General features: G+C 34.8%; 1 protein-coding gene across 27 annotated transcripts in view; it reads right to left on the bottom strand.

Moving 5' to 3' along the window:
• Positions 1-24,408, bottom strand: part of PAM (peptidylglycine alpha-amidating monooxygenase) — a 279,291-nt gene that overhangs the window by 75,724 nt on the left and 179,159 nt on the right. For all 27 annotated transcript variants that reach the window (XM_015140495.3, XM_015140497.3, XM_015140500.3 and 24 more), the window contains exons 8-12: positions 9,029-9,077; positions 7,463-7,530; positions 6,291-6,371; positions 5,929-6,005; positions 4,837-4,940 (exon numbers count right to left, since the gene is read on the bottom strand). In XM_015140495.3, coding sequence (XP_014995981.2) covers positions 4,837-4,940; positions 5,929-6,005; positions 6,291-6,371; positions 7,463-7,530; positions 9,029-9,077 — 379 coding nt within the window. The remainder of the gene's footprint in view (positions 1-4,836; positions 4,941-5,928; positions 6,006-6,290; positions 6,372-7,462; positions 7,531-9,028; positions 9,078-24,408) is intronic.

Below are 24,408 nucleotides of genomic sequence, written 5' to 3'. Positions count from 1 at the left end.
ATACCTGATGTAAATGACGAGTTGAGGGGTGCTGACGAGTTGATGGGTGCAGCACACCAACATGGCACAAGTATACATATGTAACAAACCTGCACGTTATGCACATGTACCCTAGAACTTAAAGTATAATAATAATAAAAAAAAGAAAATAAATAAAAAGTAACAAATAAATATGTGTTGAATGAAGGAAGAATGAATAATCTTGCTTAATAAATGTTTACAACTTCATATGACATAGCATGTTTTCCCTAGTATATTATACTACTGAATAATGAGTCAGGTCAATTTTTTGTACTCAGTTGACCTGTGGGATTTCTGAACATATTTATCTATTTATATCCATATCTGTTTATCCATCTGTCTAATCTGTTTACCTAGGTTCCATGAGAGCTTTTATAAAAATATATTACATTAGAAAGATATGTAAATACAGATTTAATAAAGTACCAAGTAATCTGAAATGTATGACTTAAAAAATTTCAAATATCATTGTATTCCATGTCTATACCGCAAACACTCCAATAGCTCAAGAATTCCTTCACCTCTACCCCCTTTATATTCAACAAATGTTAGGCTTGAGAATAGGCAAAACTGGTATTACTAACTTTAGAAAGAAATATAAAAACTTTAGTCATTTTACAAAACTGTTAAACATTTCTTAAAAAGTTTTATGGTGCTTTTAAATGTATACATTAAGAAGTTATTTATCATGTAACTTTATTTTTGCATGTAATAATATTTAAAAATGCAGATTAAAGTGCTATATTGGTATCCATGAATATTCATATATTCATGAAATGACCCACCCCAAATGAAAAATATGACCAACAAAACTGACCAAATTGGTAAATATTATCTACCTAGTCCCAGTAATTAATATTAAATTTTAGCATGTAAACTTTTAGCCTGATTAGCTGACTTAATGAGCTTAATTGGCTGACTTAATTAAATTCTATGTTTTTATTTAAACTTGACTAAACATTTGAAATGAATTTAGAGAAGTATCATCCTGAATATAAAATATGTAATGCAGTCAGGCACAAAATATTGCTTCTTCATAGATCAATTAGTAGTACTATGTTGTCAGTATATGTAATACTTTGGTGAAACTTTAGGATATATTATTCATATTTAGTATATAAAAATAAATATATGGATAAAACATTTTATCATTAAGTATATTTATTAATATATCTCATTAAATATACCTACTTTTAAAGTAGTTTTTATTATTAATATTACTTTTGATTGACAAATAATAGTAAGCATTTAATCATATCTTCTCACTTACAAGTGTGAGCTAAGTCATATAGAGGCAAAGGCGTAAGAATGATATAATGGACTTTGGGGACTCAGGGGGAAAGAGTGGAAGGGGGTTAACGATTTAAAAAACTACATATTGGGTACAGTTTACATTGCTTGGCTGACAGGTGCACCAAAATTGCAGAAATCCCTAAAGAACTTATCCATGTAACAAAAAACCACCTATTCTCCAAAAACTATTGAAATAAAAAATAATTTTGTAATGTAAAGTATGATGTGATTTTTTAATATATAGATACAGTGTGGTACTATTAAATCAAACTAATTAACAAATCCATCACTTTGCTTACCTATCTTTTTTTATTTATTTTTTATTTTTTTATTTTGAGATGGAGACAGGGCACATCACTCCTGTTATTTGCTCTGTAGCCCAGGCTGAAGCACAATGGCACAATCTTAGCTCACTGCAACCTCTGCCTTCCAGGTTCAAGCGATTCTCCAGCCTCAGCCTCCTGAGTAGCTGGGATTATGGGCATCCACCATCATTCCCAGCTAATTATTTTGTAGAGATGGGGTTTCACCATGTTGGCCAAGCTGCTCTTGAACTCCTGACCTAAGGCGATCCACCGGCCTTGGCCTCCCAAAGTGCTGAGATTACAGGCATGAGCCATTGCCCTCGGCCCTATCATTTTTTAAATCATGAAACATTTGACATTTCCTCTTTTAGTTATTTTGAAATATATAGTGCCTTATATTGACTACAGTCATTCTTCTGTGCAGTAGGTCTCAAAATCTATTCCTCTTGTCTATCTGAAACTTTATGTCCTCTAACAATTCCTATTACCTCCTTCCCCACCCTTCAGTAACCATCATTCTATTCTCTATTTCTATGAGTTCAACTTTTTTAGACTACACATATAAGTGAGATCATGTGGTATTTGTATTAATATATCTGTGCCTGGCTTATTTCACTTAATACATCCTTCAGATTCATCCACCTTGTCACAAATGACAGGATTTCCCCTTTTGTAAAGGCTAAATAGTATTTCATCATGCATGTGTAAAACACATTTTCTTTATGCATTCATCCATTTATGGACACTCAGGTGGTTAAATCCATCTCCTATTTTTACATGGTGGTATTTTAAGAAGAATCCCTATTATGGGAAAATCAGCCTCTACTTTTCAGTGCTTTTCATAAGTTACCCATGATTGTTCTACCCAAGCAAAGTTTTCTCCAGTTCTACAATTTCTAGCTTAATACAGTTAAGATTGGTTTTGGTAGAAGAACCACTCAACTGAAAACTTTCCTAGTAGGCTACTGTCAACAGTTATTCTGTAAAACCTAGTTTCCATGTAACCACAGAACAGAAAGGTTTAAAACTTGAAGCTGAGAGTTCTCCCAGTACATGGAGGAGGCAACTACTGGCCCCAGCCTATCCTTAGATAAGTGTGATTTATACCTATGTGTGCTTCAGGCTCAGGGCTCAAATCTGTGTCCTGTGGGAATGTGTATTTGTATGTGTGGGTTGGATGTAGGTGGGAAAAGAAAAGAGGCAGAGGAGATATATGGATTAACAGAGTATCATTTAATTTAACCGACATCATAAATTACTAGTTTATTTCACTGGTTATATTCTCAACTGTGATCCTGTAGTAGTCTATGGAGGTTGTGCTTATTATTTTACAAAACAGAGACACATTGCTGTTGTTATTTGTCTAAAAACAAAAAGTATATTAACTGCTATGAGATGATTATCCATTATTATGAAAACTTTTATTCATACTTAAATGTATTAAAATTTGTCTTGTTTGTCATTCCACTGGTAAAAAAAATTGCTTCTGTAGTAGAAATTAAATATTCAGAATATGGGCTCACCCAATAAGTTAATTTCCTATAATTTCTTTCTATTTCATTTTTATTACAAAATGGTGTTTCCTTTAGTCCACATGAGATTTATGAAAGGATAAATTAGTGTAGTCATTTTAGGGTATTATTTTAAAGCAAAATGCACATTTTAAAAAAGACAAGAATTATTCTAGACTCATGGAACTGAAAGAGGTCTCCAGAGATCACTTTGGCCTCCCATCCCAGTACTATAACAAGTCATTAATTTCTATGGCTGATATTACCTCACAGACAGAACTCAGAAGGATAGAATTTGGCCAAAGTAACAAACCTCCCCCAACAAACTGTAAAGAGACCTCTAGGCAAAAAATTCTGTTTTTTCCACACTTAAAACTTTTAACCAATGCAAGTGATGTGTTGAAAGGGATTTTTTACTGCTCTGTTTACTTACTACAAAGGTTACTACCATAATCTGGAGCATTTAAGTAAACTACCTATGGCTCTGCACTGACATAAAATGAACAACTGATGGATACCCTCTGAATCATGTTACCTCATGTATTTAAAGATTGTTAAGAAGGGACTTCTTATGCTCTTTCTTTCAAATCTAGTTATGCCTCCTTTGTCAGTCCTTTTCTTACCATCAACATTTCCCATAACTCAATAATACCATTGCTTTCCTGAAGTCTCTTTCCCAAATTTAGCACATTTATCAAAAACCAAAGCTGTTGGAAACTATTTCTGTAACAGAAATTGATAAAGTTTTATTTGTTTTATCCTTAGCCTTAAAGTTTATGCTTACTAATATAAAAAAGCCATTTAGAGTGACATAAAAATTCTTTTACACCATAGCAAATGTTCCTGCTTTCTTTTTTAAACCTGCCTCAGTACCTTTTCCCTTTCTCCATACAGCCAACAGTTAGTGTTGCTATCACAATAATCATCTTGAGGGCATCTAAAGCATATTTTCAGATGCTTACTTTCTGTAACTTCTCTTTGATTAAGAGATAAATGGTTTAAAACTTCCAGATGGCATCAGTAAATATTTTAAAACCTTGTTTAACATAAAAAGAAGTCTCCTTGATTCTTTTCTATCAAAAAGTATGAAAAGAAACTACCTTTCATTTTTCATTTAGGTAAGTTTTTTTTAAAGAGTTCATAGTACTTTGAAAATTTTACGTAGTGTTATAGGATATAATTATTTCAAGGAGGCTCACTATTTAAAAAACCATTTAAAAGGCTCGACATTCTTTTTTGATAAAGTGTTGCATATTATTATCCTTATTTAGTAGACTAAACAACTGGAAATTAAATTCACAGGAGTTTTAACATCATGGTTCTGAGTATTTAACGGGAATCACCAAATGTAGACCCCGTGAACACAGGGCAAAAAGGCACTTAAGAAAAAATTGTCATTATCATTATATTTTCTTTATTAAGATGAGCCTGAGGAAGAAATATGAAGTCTTTGGTAATTATAATATTTAGAGGTATGATACCGAAGGTTTTGAGGAAGTAAGAAAAAGAGAAGCATGAAAAAATGAGCATATGTTCTGGGGTTTATCCAAATCAATCAGTTTTGAAATGATAAAATGCCACAGTTTGTTGTAATTGTCCATGACAGGACAAAAAATGTACAATTTATTCACAAAGATAGCTGTAACCTGTAATCATGCCTTATCCCAATAAAATATCTTTAAATAGTGGAATGTGCAGAATCATACCCAATGTGTGTGGCTTCTGTCCTTCCTTCACCAGTGAATACACATCTTGCAGCCAGTAGGTCACCAAAACTTACATCAACTGGGTGCTCCACAGGGTAGAAAGCCTACCAAAAAGACAAACACAATGAATCATTAATATTACCAATAAAATCCAGAACTACATGCTTGATTGTGTTCCTTACCCTTTTTTTTGAGGGTTTTATCATGAAGGGATGTTGAATTTTATCAAATGCTTTTTTTTTTTTTTTGAGATGGAGTCTCACTCTGTTGCCCAGGCTGGAGTGCAGTGGCGCAGTCTTGGCTCACTGCAAGCTCCACTTCCCAGGTTCACACCATTCTCCTGCCTCGGCCTCCCAAGTAGCTGGGACTACAGGCGCCTGCCACCATGCCAGGCTAAGTTTTTGTATTTTTAGTAGAGACGGGGTTTCACCGTGTTAGTCAGGATGGTCTCGATCTCCTGACCTCATGATCCACCAGCCTTGGCCTCCCAAAGTGTTGGGATTACAGGCATGAGCCACCGTGCCCGGCTATCAAATGCTTTTTCAGCATCCATTCAACTGATCAGAGGGGTTTTGACCTTAATTCTATTGATACAGTGTATCACAGAACCACATACTTTAATAATGTGAAGCTTGGTACACTCTGGGTAGAGAGGACGAAGACAGATAGTGAAACAGACACACACACACACACACACACAAATAATCACTAGATAAAAAGAGTTCACCTTTAATTAATCACTTTATACTTTATGACAAGAGCACCAAACTTTGAAATAAACAAATAAGTACTATTAGCAAATGCATCCCATAAAAATCAGAATAAATGTGATAATAGAAGAGCTGTCTGAAATTCTGTCTCTGAACAAATGATGGGATGTAAAAGGCCACCAACATGCTTTGACCATATTGAGAAAACTAATAAAGCACCAAATAGGAAACTGCAAAAAAGAGATTACACAGCTCAGTTATACAGTTAAGGCAGATTTAGAGATTTTTAGAGAAAGTCATAAGAGTTGCATAATAATTTTTAAAAATTACTTTCTGCTGGTTAATATTTTTTTCTCTCAAAATTAAACTAGATTTTACACACCTGTGGCAGCTGAGGGCTCTGTCGTCCAATCAGTGTCCACTGTCCATTTCTTACTCTGTATCCACTTACTACCTTACCTGTAATAAACACAAATTTTAATCATATAATATAATGAGGTATTAGAAAAACAAAAGGCATATTTACTTTCCTACTTTAAAGTAGAAATCTGAGTATTTTCAGAGCCGCAAATACTGAGTATCTTAGTAAAAACAATATGATAAAACAGCATAAAATATTTCAAGGTCTTATATGAAATCACTTTCATTGAAACAGACTTAAGGTCAAACACAATTCCCATTTTAATTTATGGCACCAGGAAGCATAATGGTAAATATTTATAATTTAACATGTAAAGTTCTTACCTAAATGGTGAGTGTGAACTCTATAGGCAAAGACATGCATTGGATAATTTTTATAATGGCATGAAATGTCAGAATTCACCACTGTGGGAAATGAAAACACAGACAAAAGTCACTATTCAACTGGAAAATGACATTATTCTTGTCTAAAAGTATGCACAGGGTATTCACAAGATGCTAGGGACTGAGGTTTTCTTATGACTTAAACACACAAGATATTAAGCACTTATTCTGTGCCAGCCATTTTACTCACATGAATTCAGAACCCCTTGCCTTATATTTTTATTTTATTCATAAACAGAATGACTAGAACCAAATCAAAATACTCTGTTAGTGAAAATGTAGGCTTAATTTGTTACCTTTAGCTTGAAATTTATCCAGTTGAGAAAGCTTAAAAATTGGTTTTTATTTTTGGAATGGAATAATTTTTGAAAAATTGAATGCAGACACCTAAGATCACTAGATTGACAGTTCCTGTTGAGAAGAGGACATTTCATACTGTTCCTTCCTTACAGTCTAACACAGTAACTATTCAATAAATATTCATTTTATAATAGATGAAAAATAGTAACAAAGAGACCATACTGGTCATTAACTTTAAGAGATTCCCAGTGAAAACAAATGAACAATATATCATATGGCACTTTCATTAGAGGATCATAACATATATTGATAAATAATATTATACTTATTCTCATCGCTTCTAGTAAACTTGGGAGAATCAGCTATGATCATCCCCATTTTGCAAGTAAAGTAATAAGCCAACTATATCCAAGTTTAAAGACTAAGTTGGTGTTGGATTTGCTAGTTGTTTAATTTGTAAACCTTTCTATGTAGAAGTTTGTGTTACTGCTCATTATGCAGTGTGTCCTCTGCATCTCAAGAATGGATGATTTACTTTTAAATACTCAAGATTTATTCTTTAATTTATATAACACACATCTACCCAAGGGCCTCAATTCCTAGCATCTCAACAAAGAATGGAAAAGTAATAAACCACTGGCTTGGAATAATACAAAAATCTATTTTAAATCCAAGGACAATAAAGTATTGGTTTATTTTTCCAAGACGTAAAAATATTGATTATTTTTAAAGTTTATAAAAAATACACCATAAATCCATTTCTACAGTTTAGGTAATGAGGTAATGGTAAATATTTAAAAATCATTACTCACCTTTTTCTCCTGCTGGGATAACAGTGTCAACAGACATCATAAGGTACATGCCAGCAATTAAAGGCTGTCTGCAGAAAAAAATAATATTTTTCTAAATTACCTGAAAAGGTCAAAATGACTGTTTTGGAAAAACACCATATACCTCAATACTCTGGTTTATAAAATGTGATGCTTGTGAAAATCAAAATGAAATAGAAAATGAGGAAGAATTTTTTTTCCTTAAAAAGTAATTTTTCATGTGAAGGCAGGCTCTAAATGGTTCCTGTGATAGCTAACTTTACATGTCGACTTGGCCAGGTGCCTGGTTGTTTGGTCAAACACTAGTCTAGGTGTTGCTGGGTAGGTGATTTTTAAATGTGATTAACCTTTAAATTAAACTTTGAGTAAAGCAGATTATTTTCCATAGTGTGGGTGGGCTTCATCTAATCCATTGAAAGCCCGAAGAGAAAAGACTAAGGTCCCCTCAAAAGGAAAGGATTCTGCCTGTGAATTGCCTTTGGACTCAAGAATGCAACATCAACCCTTCCTTGAATTTCCAATTGGCCCAATGGATTTAGAACTTAATCAGTCCCCACAACAGTGTCAGCCAATCCCTTACAACAACTCTTTCTCTTTCTCTCTATCCTATTGGTTCAGGTTTCTTTGGAGAACCTTGACTAATCAGCTCTCATGATTCCTAGCTGTGACATTCATGCCCTGGTCTAATCCCCTCCCCTTTAATGTGGGCTAAAAGAAGTATAGTAACTTATCTTTTTAAACATTTTTAACATTTTTTTTTATTTCCATAGATTTTTGGGGAACGGTGGTATTTGGTTACCTAAATTCTTTAGTGGTGATTTCTGAGATTTTGGTGCACCCATCATCTAAGCAGTATACACTGAACTCAATTTGTAGCCTTTTATCCCTCACCTCCTTCCCACCCTTTCCCCCTGAGGGAGTCTTCAAAGTCCATTGCATCATTCTTATGCCTTTGCATCCTCATAGCTTAGCTCCCACTTATGAGTGAGAACATACAATGTTTGGTTTTCCATTCCTGAGTTACTTAGTAACTTATCTTTAACAAACAGAATATGGCAAAAGTGATGGTATGTCATTTCAAACATTAGGTTACTGAAAGGCTTCCATTTTGCATGCACGCCCTCTCTTGCTTTTTTTGATTACTTTCTATGATGGAGGCCAGTTGCCATATTGTGAGCTGCCCTGTTTATAGCCCGCTTAGCAAGGATATGAGGGCGATCTCCAGCCAACACTCAGCAAAGAACTGAAGCCTGCCGACAATCATGTGAGTGATGTTGGAAGTGACTCCTCCCCAGTCAAGCCTTAAGTTGACTGAAGCCCCAGTCAAGATTCTGACTACAGCCTCTGTGTGAGACCACATGCCTGAGGATCCAGCTAAGTGTGCCCAATTACTGACATACAGGAAAATGAGACAATACATGTTTGTTGTTTTAAGCCAGTTAGTTTAGGTAAATTTTTACCCACAGATAATTAATACAGTGAACTTCCCACTCTAAGTTCACAAAGATTTAAATTTGCGGCTGCTCTAGGAAAAATGGAAGTACTTACGGCAGACGTGTGAGGTGTAAGGACACACCAGAACAGTCCTTGTGATTATCTGAAAACACACATAGAAACACATATCTTAAATATGAAAATGTAGAAAACAGATTTCAAACTAGTCAGTTTGAAATTATTATAACCAAATATTTTAAAACACAAGTTATGTTTCATCTGTATTGTTCTTTATGATTTGTTGAGTACTTTCATATCCAGTAATTCCTTTAATTGCCAATGTATCATAACAGCAAAAACAGAACTACCATTTCATGCAGTCTATGGTGTTTCTTGACTCATCAAATTGACCAATATATTGACTTTCCTGCAGACATACTAAATACTAGAAAGTTGTTGCTACTCTCTATGCATTATCTGTATTGTTGAAAAACCCAGAAAAGTTGCTGAACTAAAATAGTTTGCTCCATGCTGCACCAAACAACAGACTTTTTTATTTTTTAAAAAGTGTAGTTCATAAGTTAGGTTTTCATATACTTTAGGCATTGTTGAAGTCTACTGACACTCATATATTCATTATTTCAAAATAGAATTTTACTATTGTAGAGACTTTTAATTTCTTCAGTTTATTTCCACAGTTTGACCTAAAGAGCCCATATGCTTGCACATATACACAGTGAGAAGTTCCAGTGGGAGCAACTTGAATGCCCTCAAACAAGGTGGTCTGGAGGCCAGCAGGGGTCGTGGATCCACAGCTGCTCCTACAGCAGGTGGCAGTTTTGACAAGCAGCATATTTCAGCCTCAGTGTTTGGTGTGAAGATTATGACCTCCAACACGATCCTTGCCACAGTGATGCATTATTATTTCCATAACCTCTATGCTGATCTTACTTCTATGAACTCAGAAACTTCAGCTAGTTTTGCATATTTCCCTGATGATCTGCAGTGTGCTCTGACTTTGCCCTTCTGTTGTAATACAGTGCTTGGGCCACAAGATATGAAACCTCCTAAGAATTAATTCATTTCAATTCACTAGGCTATATATAAAATCTGTCTCTGACTGCATCATCATAAAAGCACTTGACACTTAAAACGTTTATTGCAATAAAAAATTGATGCTTCTGCTAATATTTTACTACATAAAATGAAAAAACAATCAGTACTGAGAGAGTTAAGAACTGTACAGAAAATGAACTCAGAATATCAAAATCATATATCCTGGCTGAAAAAGCCAGCTGGATAGACTTATTTTGTGACTAGAATAAATGTAAAAAGGAGAAAGGAGAGAAGAATTGATAGCAAAGTTAACTCAGAGTCGAGGACCACAGAAATGGAATACTGCTGCTTAAAAAACAGATGGGAACTGCCGTGAGTCAAAGAACTAAAATAATCAAATAAGAGGATTGAATTTGAAGGAAAGGCAGAAAGGAAGCAAAATATATTTATACATATTTCTGTATTTTTTACATATATTTAGTTTATAGTTTATATAAGCTATATGAACTACAGATTTACATTTCAACATAAATATTGAATTTATATTTCAGTATTAATATTGCACATTTCCACATGCCAGATTTGTCAGGTAGAAGGTATGGGATTCATTTGTATTTTTCAATCTTGCAGAATTATTTGATTATAGGATAGTGTCTTACAGGACCATCATCAGTTTTCAACTAGGTGCTCACTGAGTTCCTTTGTCGAAGAGAAGTAAAATCTAGGTATTCAATACTCAGTAGATTAGCACTAGTGATCCATATTTATACCAGTAAGAAACTCTAAGTAGTCTACAATTGAGATAACTTAAGTAAAGAACTTAGCACTCTATTTAGAGCATAGGAAAAATTCACTAAATGCTTAGTTATTATTATTCCATTGGTAGATTTCAAAAAAAAAATCAGCACATGAATATTTTATTTTCAAGAAATGTATTTTCACAGTTTTGAGTGTGAAATTTCTTTAACGAAAGAAACTGAAGCACATCAAATTTCTCCAAGTAATAACACAGGACCAGAAAAAAGCAGGAAAAACATGGGAACATTAAAAGGGTAAAATAGTTTAAAAAAAGAAATTAGAATTGAAATTTGGTATGTTGAAGATATTGTGCAAAACATGTTCTCAGAAGGGTCTGAACTAGGTAGATACAGAATAAAATCATAAGTGAAGCAAAGAAATTTTAGTAAGATAAATACCATGGTCTGGCTAAAATGAAATTCTTAAATTAGAGGCCATGGGACCGTGAGGAAGTTGATGTTTCCGGTCCTTCCATGACTTTTAGTAACAATGCACTCCTTGACCAGACCCAAGACAACCTGGTTGTTTTTCTGAGTATTGGGCTTGAAGTCAGTTCAACGGGATCCTAGGTTTGCGGAAAAGATAGTGAGGTCATTTTTGTGTTGATATCGAAATTATTCTTTCAATGTACATTCACTTATTCTATACAACATTATCATGCAAAAGTCCTAACAGCTGTTCTTTTAAGGTGGTTTCATTTATTCTTATTTTAGTTTTATTATTCCAAAGTAAATATTCTTTCTTTCATTGGGTTGGGCTCCAGGTTAACTCTCTCTCAAAGGTACACAGGTAAATACTTGGCCTTTAGCTACTAATGTCCTGTATTTACAGAGAATTGAACCCCAAGACATCCCTGTTAAAAAGATGTTTCATAGTGATTGTTCTCTTGCAGTAAAAATAATTTTAGTGTAAGGGGTCTTAAGATATGGAGATGAAACTTCATTCACTAGACAGGTATAAGGTAAAACTGAGAGGGATATTTCATTATGTCATTATATTCCATTATAATGTCATATGCATGTAGAAGAAGCTTTTGTAATGTTGAAGATATTTACAGTGGAAAAGTTGAAATAATAATTTTTAAAAAGAAATGTAAAATAGCCATGTCTGATAATGCCTTAGAGGCACATCACAACATAGGACAGTATTGCAGTGCTGGTGGTTGGGTGGTAAGACTTCCAAAGAGTAGTCTGATAATGAAAGAAATGAGTATTTCCAGATACTGGATGAGACTTCAAAATAGCATTCAATCAGAATCTAATTTTAAGGAAGATGAAACTGAATGACTACTTCACAAGGGTCTGAGCTTGCCTTTGAGAAATTGCTTTCCTCTGCTCAGGCAGAGATGTATAACCACACTGAAGTATTTTATCAGATACGCAGACTCATAGAATCTCAGAACCGAAAAGAAAACCAGACATGATGGAGTTCAAATCTTACACTTTATGGATAGGAAAAAGAGGTCACAGAGATTAAGTGTGTTGCCTCTTAAGGTAATTCAGCTAATTGGTGACACATCTGAGTGTCAAATATAATTCTCTAATATTAATGTTTAATAAATGCTATTTACTAGGAAAAAAAGGCAAAAATAAAAAATAAGGGTTCCATCTCTTAGAGATTTCCAAGGTTCAAATACCTTGGAAGCTAAGATAAAGGAATTAAGCAAGAATAGATAAGTAACCAGTGGTACTTAAGGACATACACTTAAGTAGGAAGCTCAATTCTCTTAATGGGAGGTGAATGCATGGGATATGAGGTTATCCATCCCAAACTATTTAGCTTGCTTTTCTCATAATAGCTTGTAGTTCCTGCTTGGATTCATAGCTAAGTAGTAAAGTATGTGGAATAATGTATGATAATAACCTACTATATCTTATGTTCTTAGATGATCTTAGATGGTTCTGTTGGTCTCTCCTAATTTTTCCTCTAGAGATAGTGCTCTATACTTTATGAGTTCATCTTGTCCTGGTTGTTTCCTGCTTCAATATAAAGAGAGATTAACCGCTGATCCTGAGGGAACCAATGTATTGTTATAAATGATGTCCTACTAATTGGGAACATCCTTCAGAAAGACATTTGTAGAGTGATTTTCAATTCACCACACTCTCCTAGGAAGGTGAAGGTAAAGGTTAGGAGCACACTCATTTCCTACTATTCCAAGCCACCCTTTTGGATAATGGATTTTCTTTAAGGAGGTACTAAAAAGTATGCCTGAAACCACTGCCAAGTCTTAGGAGAAACAAAAAGAAGTAACATCTTCAATAATAAAAATTAGGCGGGGCACAATGGCTCATGCCCATAATCCCAGAACTCTGGAAGACCGAGGCAGGTGAATCACTTGTCCCCAGGAGTTTGAGACCAGCCTGGACAATATGGTGAAACTGTATCTCTACAAAAAAAAAAAAAAAAATTAGCCAGGCGTGCTGGCGTGTGACTGTAGCCCCAGCTACTTGTGAGGATTGCTTGTGCCCGGGAGGTCGAGGCTGCAGTAAGCCAAGACCACACCACTGCACTTCAGCCTGGGTGACAGAATGTTTCAAAAAAAAATTTTTTTTTAGGAAATTTGGAAGCAAATAATTCTAAACTGCATCATATCTTCCCACCCTCCCAGAGTGTTCTGAACTAATTTAAAGGCCACCTTCTCTACATTCTCTGTCTTGAAACTACAAACAAAAATGAATCAAGGGCATCATTTTTATATTATCAGTAAATGCAAATGACTTTGCAATAATACACATACATAGATGTTGTAATAACTATTTGACTATTAAGCTGTTTTGATCTTTACCTTATGGTTCTTTCTAAATTAGTAACATTAAATTACTGGGACAGGATGTTTTGCTGAGACTAAATCATGGCTCCCAAGGTGATCAAGTAGGAGTAGGAGATTATTTGGAGATTAATTTCTAAAGTTGAGGGAAATTTCATATAATTATAATTTCATATAATTATCATATAAATATAATTTGAAAATCCCTTAGGAGAATAAAGACTGAGGTCTCCTAATAGATCCAACACAGCCAGTTTCCTTAGCATTGGAACAGATCACTGTCAGTTGTGTCAGTTGGGCCATGTTGTTTTTTTAAAAAGATATTTCTATACAGTTGGGCTGTGTTATATAAAAAAGGTCATTTCTGTGCAACTGAAACTCTGCTGCAGAGGGATGGGACATATGTATGAGAGGCAAATAAAAAATGAACCCAACTGAGGGAACAGCGGATCCAGATCTTGTGTTCACTTTGGGCTCTATTAGAGGTGATGAATGAAACTCCAGTTTTAATGAAGCTAAGACACAGCTCCTTTTTTTTTTTTTGTACTATCTGCATTAGAAATGCAGGTACTTGGGGGAGGGGGGAGGAGGGAGGGATTGCATTGGGAGTTATACCTGATGTAAATGACGAGTTGATGGGTGCAGCACACCAACAAGGCACAAGTATACATATGTAACAAACCTGCACGTTATGCACATGTACCCTACAACTTAAAGTATAATAATAATAAATAAATTAAAAAAAAAAAAAAGAAATGCAGGTACTAAAGTCAGTTAACACTACTCAAAAAATGGTGGTCATCCAAATGAACCAGAAAATTCATATATTAAAGTTTTTTTAATTAGTTCCTTTAAAACAAAATCTGAGTACCAGATTTTTTTAAATTAGTTCCTTCAAAACAAAATCTGAGTTACCAGTCCTGAGCATCAGGACTCTCCAGTTACAGATACATCAAGATAAAAAAGTCTCCATTCAAAAGCATCAACACTTTAAGCTGTCATTGCAAATGTGTATCTGCTTAGCAAAATATAACTGAAATAGGGGCACTATTAATACATTACACCAGCTACACCGAGGTTTTCCTGGAGGCTGCTGAAAGCTGGGTTAGCAGACAAGCTTCAGTGCTAAATAAACCAGCACGACGGGAAAAAAAATCTTCAAAAATAATTCCTTTTGAAACTGTCACTGCATTGAGTTAGCCTCTTTTGATTTTGTATTCACTGCTATGGGACTAGAAATTACTAGTTTCCATTTGCCTTGTGGCAAGGAAGAGAAAATGCATTTACCCATCCTGCAAGATGACGACTTTCACAAATGATGGACTGTGCTGTTCCCAAAAGAGATCAAAATGGAAGGCAGGAAGGCAGGCACTACAACCGCTTTTATAATAGCTCTGTATGTGGAGGATGTTATGGCACAACTAATGTAAAAGCACTTTCCTGTTTCCATCTCTTATGAATGCAGAAAATGTGAGTCTACAGTGAAGTTATGATTTATACTATTTCATCTCTCACAATTATGAACCTGCTCCAGAGGCATCCTTCCAAGAAAGTCAAATTAAAAGATAAAACCCACCAATCCTCGATAAATAAAGTTATTTTTTAGAGGTATGGTGCTAAGTTTCAAAATTATTGATTGGCTTTAGAACTCTTTATGGAACTCTGATACAGAGAAAAGTGCACAAATCAGAAAGTACAGATCCAGGAAACTTAAAAAACTAACACATCCATGTAACCAGCACCCCAAAATCCTCCACTCACATCCCCTTCCTGAGGCATTACATTTTAAACCTTTATATTTACGTACATACCATATTTAAACATTTATTTGTCTTTCTGAAAGAGGTGTCTTTTGGCCAAAACCAAAAGACACATTTAACTAACTTGTTCACTTGCTTCATGGGCTTTGGTTGGGCAGTTTTAAATATTACACTTGGTTACCAAGAAATACTTACTTTTTTATTTCCTCTTTCTTCTGGTCAAAAGGCCTACTAACTACTTTTCATTTTCTTACCTCTGTTTTATTTATATATATATATAGCATTATAGATTATAAAATATATATAGCATTATACACACACACACACACACACACTTTAAATGATAATCTCAATTTCCTCTTGCATTGTCCCAATTATTATCTGTTTTTCCCCGAGTCCAGAATGTAGCTGCAAAAGTCTAGAAACCATAAACAAAGTACTAGTTAAAATAAACCATGTAATGAAAAGGGATTGAAGAGCTTTGATTTTTAAAAGTCCTTTTAAATACAATTTAAAATATAAAGCTGAAAACTATTTCTCATATAAAATTATTACAAATTTTTGATAGTCTTGAGGGTGTTTTCATATATATGTGTGTGTATATACATATATAAAAGGTTTCCTTTCATTCCCATTGGAATTCTCAACTATTTTGTGCAACAATGTGTAGTCCCTCTTTTGTTTTACTTAAACCTCTAAAGACTCATGATAAACCAAGGAAGGGTAACCTGGCAGGAAAACTAACCCATTTTGTTGGGAACACAGAAAGTTTATATTCTGCAAAAGCTATAATTTAATTGGCATAAATATATTTTTTAAGGTCAACCTAAAATCAGTATCTACATTTTCAACCCAATCATCTTAATCTACTTAAAATACTATTCTGTATTGCGTTTTGGTTCTTTGGTGAAAAAATAAATCCAAAATATCTAATTTACATATAATTATGTATGCATGTAGTCCCTGGTATTAATTAGGGAATACACTTTGAACATTATACCTCATACATTTGATTTAGTATTAATTTTTCCATCATTCAATATGTTTATGTAGTAATGTAGCATGAGGATTAAAAAAGTAACATTTATAAGGCACTTCTAAATCGAAAAGTAGTATATAAATGCTAAGTATGATTATTATGTTAATGAAAAAAATACTGAAACCCTTCAGTGACCTGAATTATCTCTCAACATTCCCTTAGAATTTTGCAAGACTTTATACTATAATACAAAGCGTCAGCATAAGAAGGGTCTGTGGCTACTGACCAGATTTTACTTTACTTTCAGTTATTATTTGGGGTACGTCGCAGTTAAATTGTGAAACAAGGATAAGACGTACTTGCAAAGAAATGAGACTCAAAAAGTGTGAGGGAGGATAGATGGTCCCACAAGAAGAAAGAGTTTTGAAAGTTTTTAAAGATGAAAAAAGAATAATTAATATGTAATGAGAAGAAATGGAGATCAGGTGAAGGGTTTACAAACTGGATGAAAAGAATAACGTTTCTATTGGGAGAAATAGAAATAGAAAGGCTAGAAGGTTCTCTTCTGCGTCTAGGGAATGTTTGATTTTATTTTGCTAATAGAATATTCTATCAATATTATTAAACATATTTGAATGGTTTTCATCAAATACTTTTTTAGGTAATGTATCTGTTTAGGGTATCCTTTCCGTTTTACAAGTAAAAACAGTTAATTAACATAAAAGGAATTAGTACTAAACGGGAAATGGAATGTGCAAGTCCTAGCACTTCTCTCTAATGACTTCCTTCTTTTCCCAGAATTCCTAGAACATACTAAACAAACATGTCAGGGCCATGAAGAGAGCAGTGGGGAACAACGTGAAAGGCAGGAAGCCTATGGGAGTGGGAGTGATCAGTGAAAAACCAACCTCCGCTACTGTTGTGAGCACCCTGAACTAAATTTCACTGAAACAGAATTATGTAGCTCCTAATTTTAGTCTGTGCCAGTGGGCAAGTGACTTTTTTATTTCTCCTCTTAATTTAATTGGGTTAAAAATTTAAAGCTATTTGCCATTAATTCAAATGGAATTAATTAGATGATGACTATGTAGCTCTGACCAGCTTTTAAAAATGAGTTAATAATTATGAGTGATTAAAAAAACATGAGTTGCAAAGGCATCAATAAAGATAAAGCATAAGGATTTCTCAAAAAACTAGAAGAACGAAATGTAAATCTGAAAAGCTAAATTGCATGTAGGAAAGCTTTTCTTTTCCCAAAAAAGACATCACTTACGCTAAATACTATATTGTTCAATGTTGAATTACTTTTTAAAAAATCCATATTTTAAGGGATAAAAAACCTTCTGAATATATTCTTTAAAAAAGAAGTATAACTGCAGTGCTTTACATATCTTCTCATAACCAAATGAATGAAAATGTAATTTCTGATACATAATGGCCATATTTAGGTATTAAAATAAACAGGTGTCCCATGGAATCAATGAGATGACTAAGGATCATTTGTCTTCCATACTAAAGATGATTAACAAAGTTGAAATGCAGCAAGCTAGAGAATCAGAGAGCTCACAGTTATGTGAAGAGACTGGCAAGAGAAAAAAGTATTGCAGGATAATAGGCTTCCTTTAGATCATTTGGGAGGTATTAAATAGTCCTGAAATCATTCACATGACTCACATCAAGCTGCTTGTGTATAATGAAGGTTAGAGAAGAACATGAAGAATATCCGATTACAATTCTGAAATCAGTGGGATTATCAAGCAGCCTGATTTAGAAATATCTCTACATGATAAAGGAAATGGATTACTTCAGACATGAAAATGAAAAGGCATAAATGAGATGAAGTAAACCACTCTGATCTTTATTAATATTAATTTTACTGAGCACCAGTTCATTCCACTTCATAACTATGGCTCAAAAGACTTTTAAAAACAGTGACTCTATTACTGGTTTTATATAGTTAGAGCATGAACTTTGTTACATACACAAACTAGAAATCCAATACGAATTAAATTGTTTTGGTTTTAAATAGCACTGGACTACCTTAGGCAAGTCATGCAACCTTTCTGAGCATCAATCTTCATTTCTGTAAAACGGAAGGGTGAGGCCTGATGATCCCTTTTAGTTAGACTGTTCTCATTCTGTCACCCTGAACTCTGTTCTCTGTCTCTGATTTTAAAAACAAGTGCTTTATAAACAAATTAGTACATGACACATAACATCCTTTTCAGAAGAAGAAAACAAAAAGTCATGCTTTCCTGTTCCACAGTGCCTTCTCAGCCCATTTCAACCTCTTCTCCTTAACTGAAAAGGCCATGGCGTTTCGTGCAGGTTGAATGCTACCTTCTTGCCAATCATTTCTCTTTTCAGAGTTGGTTTCATCGACCTCTTCCTTTCCCTTTCTAGTGTCTGTCACCACATATATCCCACTTAAAAATAAAAATGTAGAAAAATGAAGGAATATAAATTATTTTGGCCCATTCTTCAAAAATATATATCTAGATCAAGTATGAAGAAGGAACATTTTTGCCCCTGTATATGGGGAGGGGAATCTCTAAGAATGTCATATATGCATTGTAAGTAGCTTCTATTAAAGAATTTTAAAATCCAAATGCCAAATTTTGTGAAAAAGTTAAGGAAATAAACTCCTCTTCGAATTTCTAAATGAAATACAGTGCTAGAAGAACTAGACAGTAATTAAATGCATCTTCTTCTTTCAAAGCTCCCCTTTTCTTAAGAGAATTGAGATTTAATTGAACTTATTTTGGTAAATGCAAATTATTCTGCTCATGTCCTAGGCCCCAGGAGATTGCCCTGACATACCTGTTGTATAGGAAAAAAAATGCAGGAGTGACTCTAATCCTTACTAGGAAAATCTGAGTGCCAGTTGTCAAAGTTTAGTTTGCATAAAAATCAATGAGGCAGCTTGTTAAAATTTCAGAATCCTGGGCCCAGTGATATTCTAGTAATACACTAGCTCTGTGAAAAATAATACACACTACTCGTGTGTATATATGTTTATTACAGTTTTTACTGGCAAAAATGTGCAGCAAACAATTTATAAATAATAATAAAATATACAATACTTTTCATTATTAACTTTGTATAAGCAGTTGACTCTCACACAATTCTTTTCTTGACTTTTGCTCTACTTTTTAGATGGTTGTAATCGCCCACTGATGGTTGTAATTGCCATGAAGTAGTTCAGACAAGAATTCTTGTTAATATTTTTGTTTAGTGAAACAACAAAGACATATGTTGGAACTGCACTTGCACATTAAGGATGTCAGCAAAATCTTTGGTGTAATGGATAATAGTGTGCAAATCCTGGAAGAGTATGTCCTAAATTTTGGGGGGCATTCACAGTAATCTACATTGCCAACATCCTCTCCATCATTTTCTCAGATCTAGACAGCCAGCAAAATAATAGATAGAACTTAGACTTGCACTATTTGTGAATTTCCATGGTGTAAATTTTTCCACCACAGCTGATTTCAATGTAAATTTTCCCACCACAGTCAATTTCAAACTACCAACATGACATCACTGCTTTAGGAAGAAATTAGCAGTAAAATAACACTTTGTAGTATTTCTACCACACAGATACAACAGGTGCAAATACCCTCAAGAGCACAGATAATAGTAAAATATAGTAAAATAATTAGGAAATAAAGATTTCTGAGTATTTCTTGCCTTTATTTTTAATGATCGCTATATTTAACAATCAGCTTACAAAAACACTGCAAATTACCAATTGGCTCTTGTGAGCCTATCTGAGCCAGCTCAGGCTGCCTATGCTCTACCTTCTGTGCATCTGATTCAGTAGGCCTAGTTTGAACTAGGAACTTTCATTTTAAAAAGTAGCCCAAGGACAGTCTGGTGCAGACAGTCCTCTGATTAGATTTTGAGAAATCCTGATCTAGACTATATAACTTTAGAGGTAATTCTAATAATATTAAGATCTTCCAGTTAATTCTTATCTTTTAAATGAAACATTATAAGGAGTCTGTTTGTTTAAGTAAACACTGAGGAAAATTTTAAGTGTGAAAACATCTAGTGCAGGCAAGGTTATGGGACTTGCTCATTCACTGTGGATTGTAAATTGGAAAAACTATAAAGCAATTTGGTGGAATCTGTTAGGGTTTAAACACTCCATGACCCCAAAATCTCATTTCTAGGTATCTACCCTGCAGTAGCAATACATGGTTACCTAAAACATTTCTAACATTGCTTATAATAGCAAAAAACTCGCAGCATCTTTAATAGACAATAAGATACATACATTAGAGTATATCTACAAAAAAGAATACTAGACAGCCTTTATAAATCATGGAAGAGATTTACATGTGCTGCCTTAGAAATATGTCCAGGGTACACTGTTAAGTGAAAAGCAACAACAACAGATGCAGATCTGTGGGAAATGTGATCTAATTCTTGTCCAAAAAAAAGAAAAAAGTACATATACACATATCTGATACATTAGTTTATCATCCACATATGGAAATGCTGAGATAAGCTAATGAAAAGTTGGCAGATATAAGCAATAGCTACCTGGAGTTGGGGTGGGGAGGAGTTAGGTGAGAAAGGGAGGTGTGATTGAAGAGGGTTTTATCTTTTTTTTCCAATAGTAGGGGTATTACAAATGATTTTCAACTTTTCTTTTTAATAATTTTCTATATTTTCTAAAAGAGGAAAAATAAAGTTCAGAAGAGAAGATTCTTTTAAAGGGAAAATGTGCAGATATATCCAGAGTCCTCCAATCCCTTTTAGTATTTTAACTGAAAACTCAAATATGAAGAAATAATTTCTTTGTTTTAATACCAGAATTTATTGCAATTCTGAAGTCTAAACAGCTTTGGAAGCCTAAAGTTTTTTCATAAAGTTTTGGCAGCAAAATCTGACTTGAATGAATGTGATGATATTTATGTTTTATTCTTTTTTGTGTGAATATTTAAACGTTTGTTATGGAAACATTAGTGTATCTAATTAGGGATGGTACCCCAGATTCACAAAGGTGATAGAGTACATGACTTATTCAGTTTAATACCTTTCAAAAATGTTAAAACCTCCTAATTCCAGACCACATCTGCCCCCAAGCATTTGGATAAAGGTTTGTGTCCCTATCCCCATCAAGGCACACTAGAGAAACTGGAAATGGGAGTTAGGGAGAGAAGAAAGGAGAGTTGGCAGATGACATGAGTACCAGAGCCTTGAGTATAAAGAAGGAAAACTGAGGTAAAAGTGTACCCTTCCTGGAACCATATTTCTGACACATTTCTGGATCTACCAGGGATGAGGCTTGTTTCAGCAGGGCTGCTATCCCTGGAACTGAGAACTTGGAAACACGATATGTGTTCTGGAATGAAAGATCATGAAAAGAACTAACATTAAGGTCTATTCTGGAAAGGGGAATCAGATTGATGGATGATGTACATGCCAGGGTCCTATTCAGGGAAGGCCAGGATGAGTGCTTGGATGGTGCTATTTATGTCTCCCTTCTAGTGCAGAGACCCAGTGGCTTTGGGGTGTCTATGTAAGCTGAGGTTGGAGAAGCAGTAACCATACCCTCCCTCCCATATTTGCAATTTCAAAGGAGATTCTTAAATATGGAAGGTAATCCGAAATACTTTAATATGCATAGGCTTAAATAATCTGGCCCATAGCATTGTGCACTTTGCAGTAGGGTGAGTAAAAGCAGGATTAATGTATTTCACTGGAAAGCACGTAGGATGAAGCTACTTGCGCAGATTGAGAGAAGACAACAGGGAAAGCAACAGGGAGCAATCTTTGACCCAGTTTCCCACTCTCTCTCCAATTAGGTATCAGGAAGTCAGGAGCACTGTAATGCTTACACTGAAGTCAGAACAACCCGCTTTATAGTGGAATGAAATAATTTTAAGCACAGTTACCTTGCCACTGATCTCTGCTCCATCTTGTTCAAAATGCATTAGCAAGGGATTTTTCCTGCGCTCACAATTTCAAAGCTTTTCCTAATAGCTTCCTGGCAGTAGTCTTCTAAGAGGTAGAGATACAGCTGGAGTCACAGAGGAATCAGAATTCCTCTGGAATCCTCTGTTTTCTCTTACTCCTGCCATGATTACCATTCCTGCCTCTTCACTCTACTACTCTTTCAGTTGTAGTTAAATAGGAACCTTTTGTGGGTGTATATGTGTATTTGTGTGAATACAGATGCACACCCTGTGTTCAGGAACATCCACCTGTCTGGATCTAAGCTATACAGAAACCACACCCGAGTGGACCACAGCCAGCATGGAATAATGCAAGAGGGCAAGGAAAAATCAAATCTGATGGTCACAAAGTCCAGGCTGCAGTGTTCCCATGTTTTTATTTTATTTTTTAATCCCCATTTTCCAGATGATCATGTTTTTATTTAAAAAGTTCCCCATAAGGGCTGCAAGCCAAAGTCTATTTATGCTCACTGATAATATGAAACTCATCTAGATTCCATATCTAACACATAAATTTAGAACAGGAAGAAGGGTGCTTATATGATATCAATCTGGTAACTTGAAACATCTACACTAGGTGTGATCTTGCCTGCTTTCCAATCCCCTCTCTCATGGCACTTACTTTGTACTGGCTCACATTATTATTATTTTTTTCTTTTTTTTTTTTAATTATACTTTAAGTTCTACAGTACATGTGCACAACGTGCAGGTTTGTTACATATGTATACTTGTGCCATGTTGGTGTGCTGCACCTATCAACTCGTCAGCACTCATCAACTTGTCATTTACATCAGGTATAACTCCCAATGCCATCCCTCCCCCCTCCCCCCTCCCCATAATAGGCCCCGGTGTGTGATGTTCCCCTTCCAGAGTCCAAGTGCTCTCACTGTTCAATTCCCACCTACGAGTGAGAACATGCAGTGCTTAGTTTTCTGTTCTTGCGATAGTTTGCTGAGAATGATGGTTTCAGCTGCATCCGTGTCCCTACAAAGGACACGAACTCATCCTTTTTTATGGCTGCATAGTATTCCATGGTGTATATGTGCCACATTTTCTTAATCCAGTCTGTCACTGATGGACATTTGGGTTGATTCCAAGTCTTTACTATTGTGAATAGTGACTGGCTCACATTATTACAGTTATTGTTTTAAGTATACTTATGCTTACTGGACAGGGAACTCTATGAGGGCAGACTTTTGTTCTTACTCATATTTTCCTCCATGTAGTGCATCATGTGAATTGAAATGAGTTGCAATGGTAGCTTGACAACAAAGGGAGCTACAGAAAATATAGAAGAGCAGATAGGAGATGGAAATAAGCCCAGTTACATAGAAAAACTCTACGTACTCCTAAAAACTGGAAAGAAATCATAGCACAATTGTTAATATTCACTAGGATATCTCAAAGTTATGAAGAAAAGGGAGAAGGGGATAAGGAGAACTAACGTTCATTGCCAATCTGCTGTGTCAGGCACAGCTGTAGGTATTTAACATATACCATCTAATTTAACTTCCTAAGACACATAAATACTCTATTATTTATTTATTTATTTATTTATTTATTTATTTATTTATTTGAGATGGAGTCTTACTCTATCACCCAGGCTAGACTGCAGTCGTGCGATGGCTCACTGCAACCTCTGCCTCCCGGGTTCAAGCGATTTTCCTGCCTCTGTCTCTCTAGTAGCTGGGATTACAGGCACACACCACGACAGCTGGCTAATTTTTATATTTTTAGTAGAGACGGGGTTTCACCATGTTGGCCAGGCTAGTCTTGAACTCCTGACCTCCGGTGATCTGCCTGCTTCGGTCTCCCAAAGTGCTGAGATTACAGGCGTGAGCCACTGTGACCAGCAAAGACACATAATATATTCTAAAATGATTTCTATCCAAGATGTTTTACCATTATAGTACTTAAAGGGTTAACACCTTAGCATTCTGGAAAATGTGGCTATTGAAAACAATCATCCTCTGAAGGTTCTAACTAGAACTTTATGATCTGATTTTACTAATATAATCCCCAAAGTTGGGAGACTAAACTTCTTAGAGCTTACATAAAGGAAAGTTGAAAATAGGATCTCCAGGCTGTATTCATTTAATTTAGAATGTAAATATTAAACACCCACTCTAAGGAAAGTGAAACTTTTGGCTATACTTCCAGGAACA

This window comes from Macaca mulatta, chromosome 6 (assembly GCF_049350105.2).
Source record: "Macaca mulatta isolate MMU2019108-1 chromosome 6, T2T-MMU8v2.0, whole genome shotgun sequence".
Classification (NCBI taxonomy): domain Eukaryota; kingdom Metazoa; phylum Chordata; class Mammalia; order Primates; family Cercopithecidae; genus Macaca; species Macaca mulatta.
This window is presented reverse-complemented; position numbering and strand designations above follow the sequence as displayed.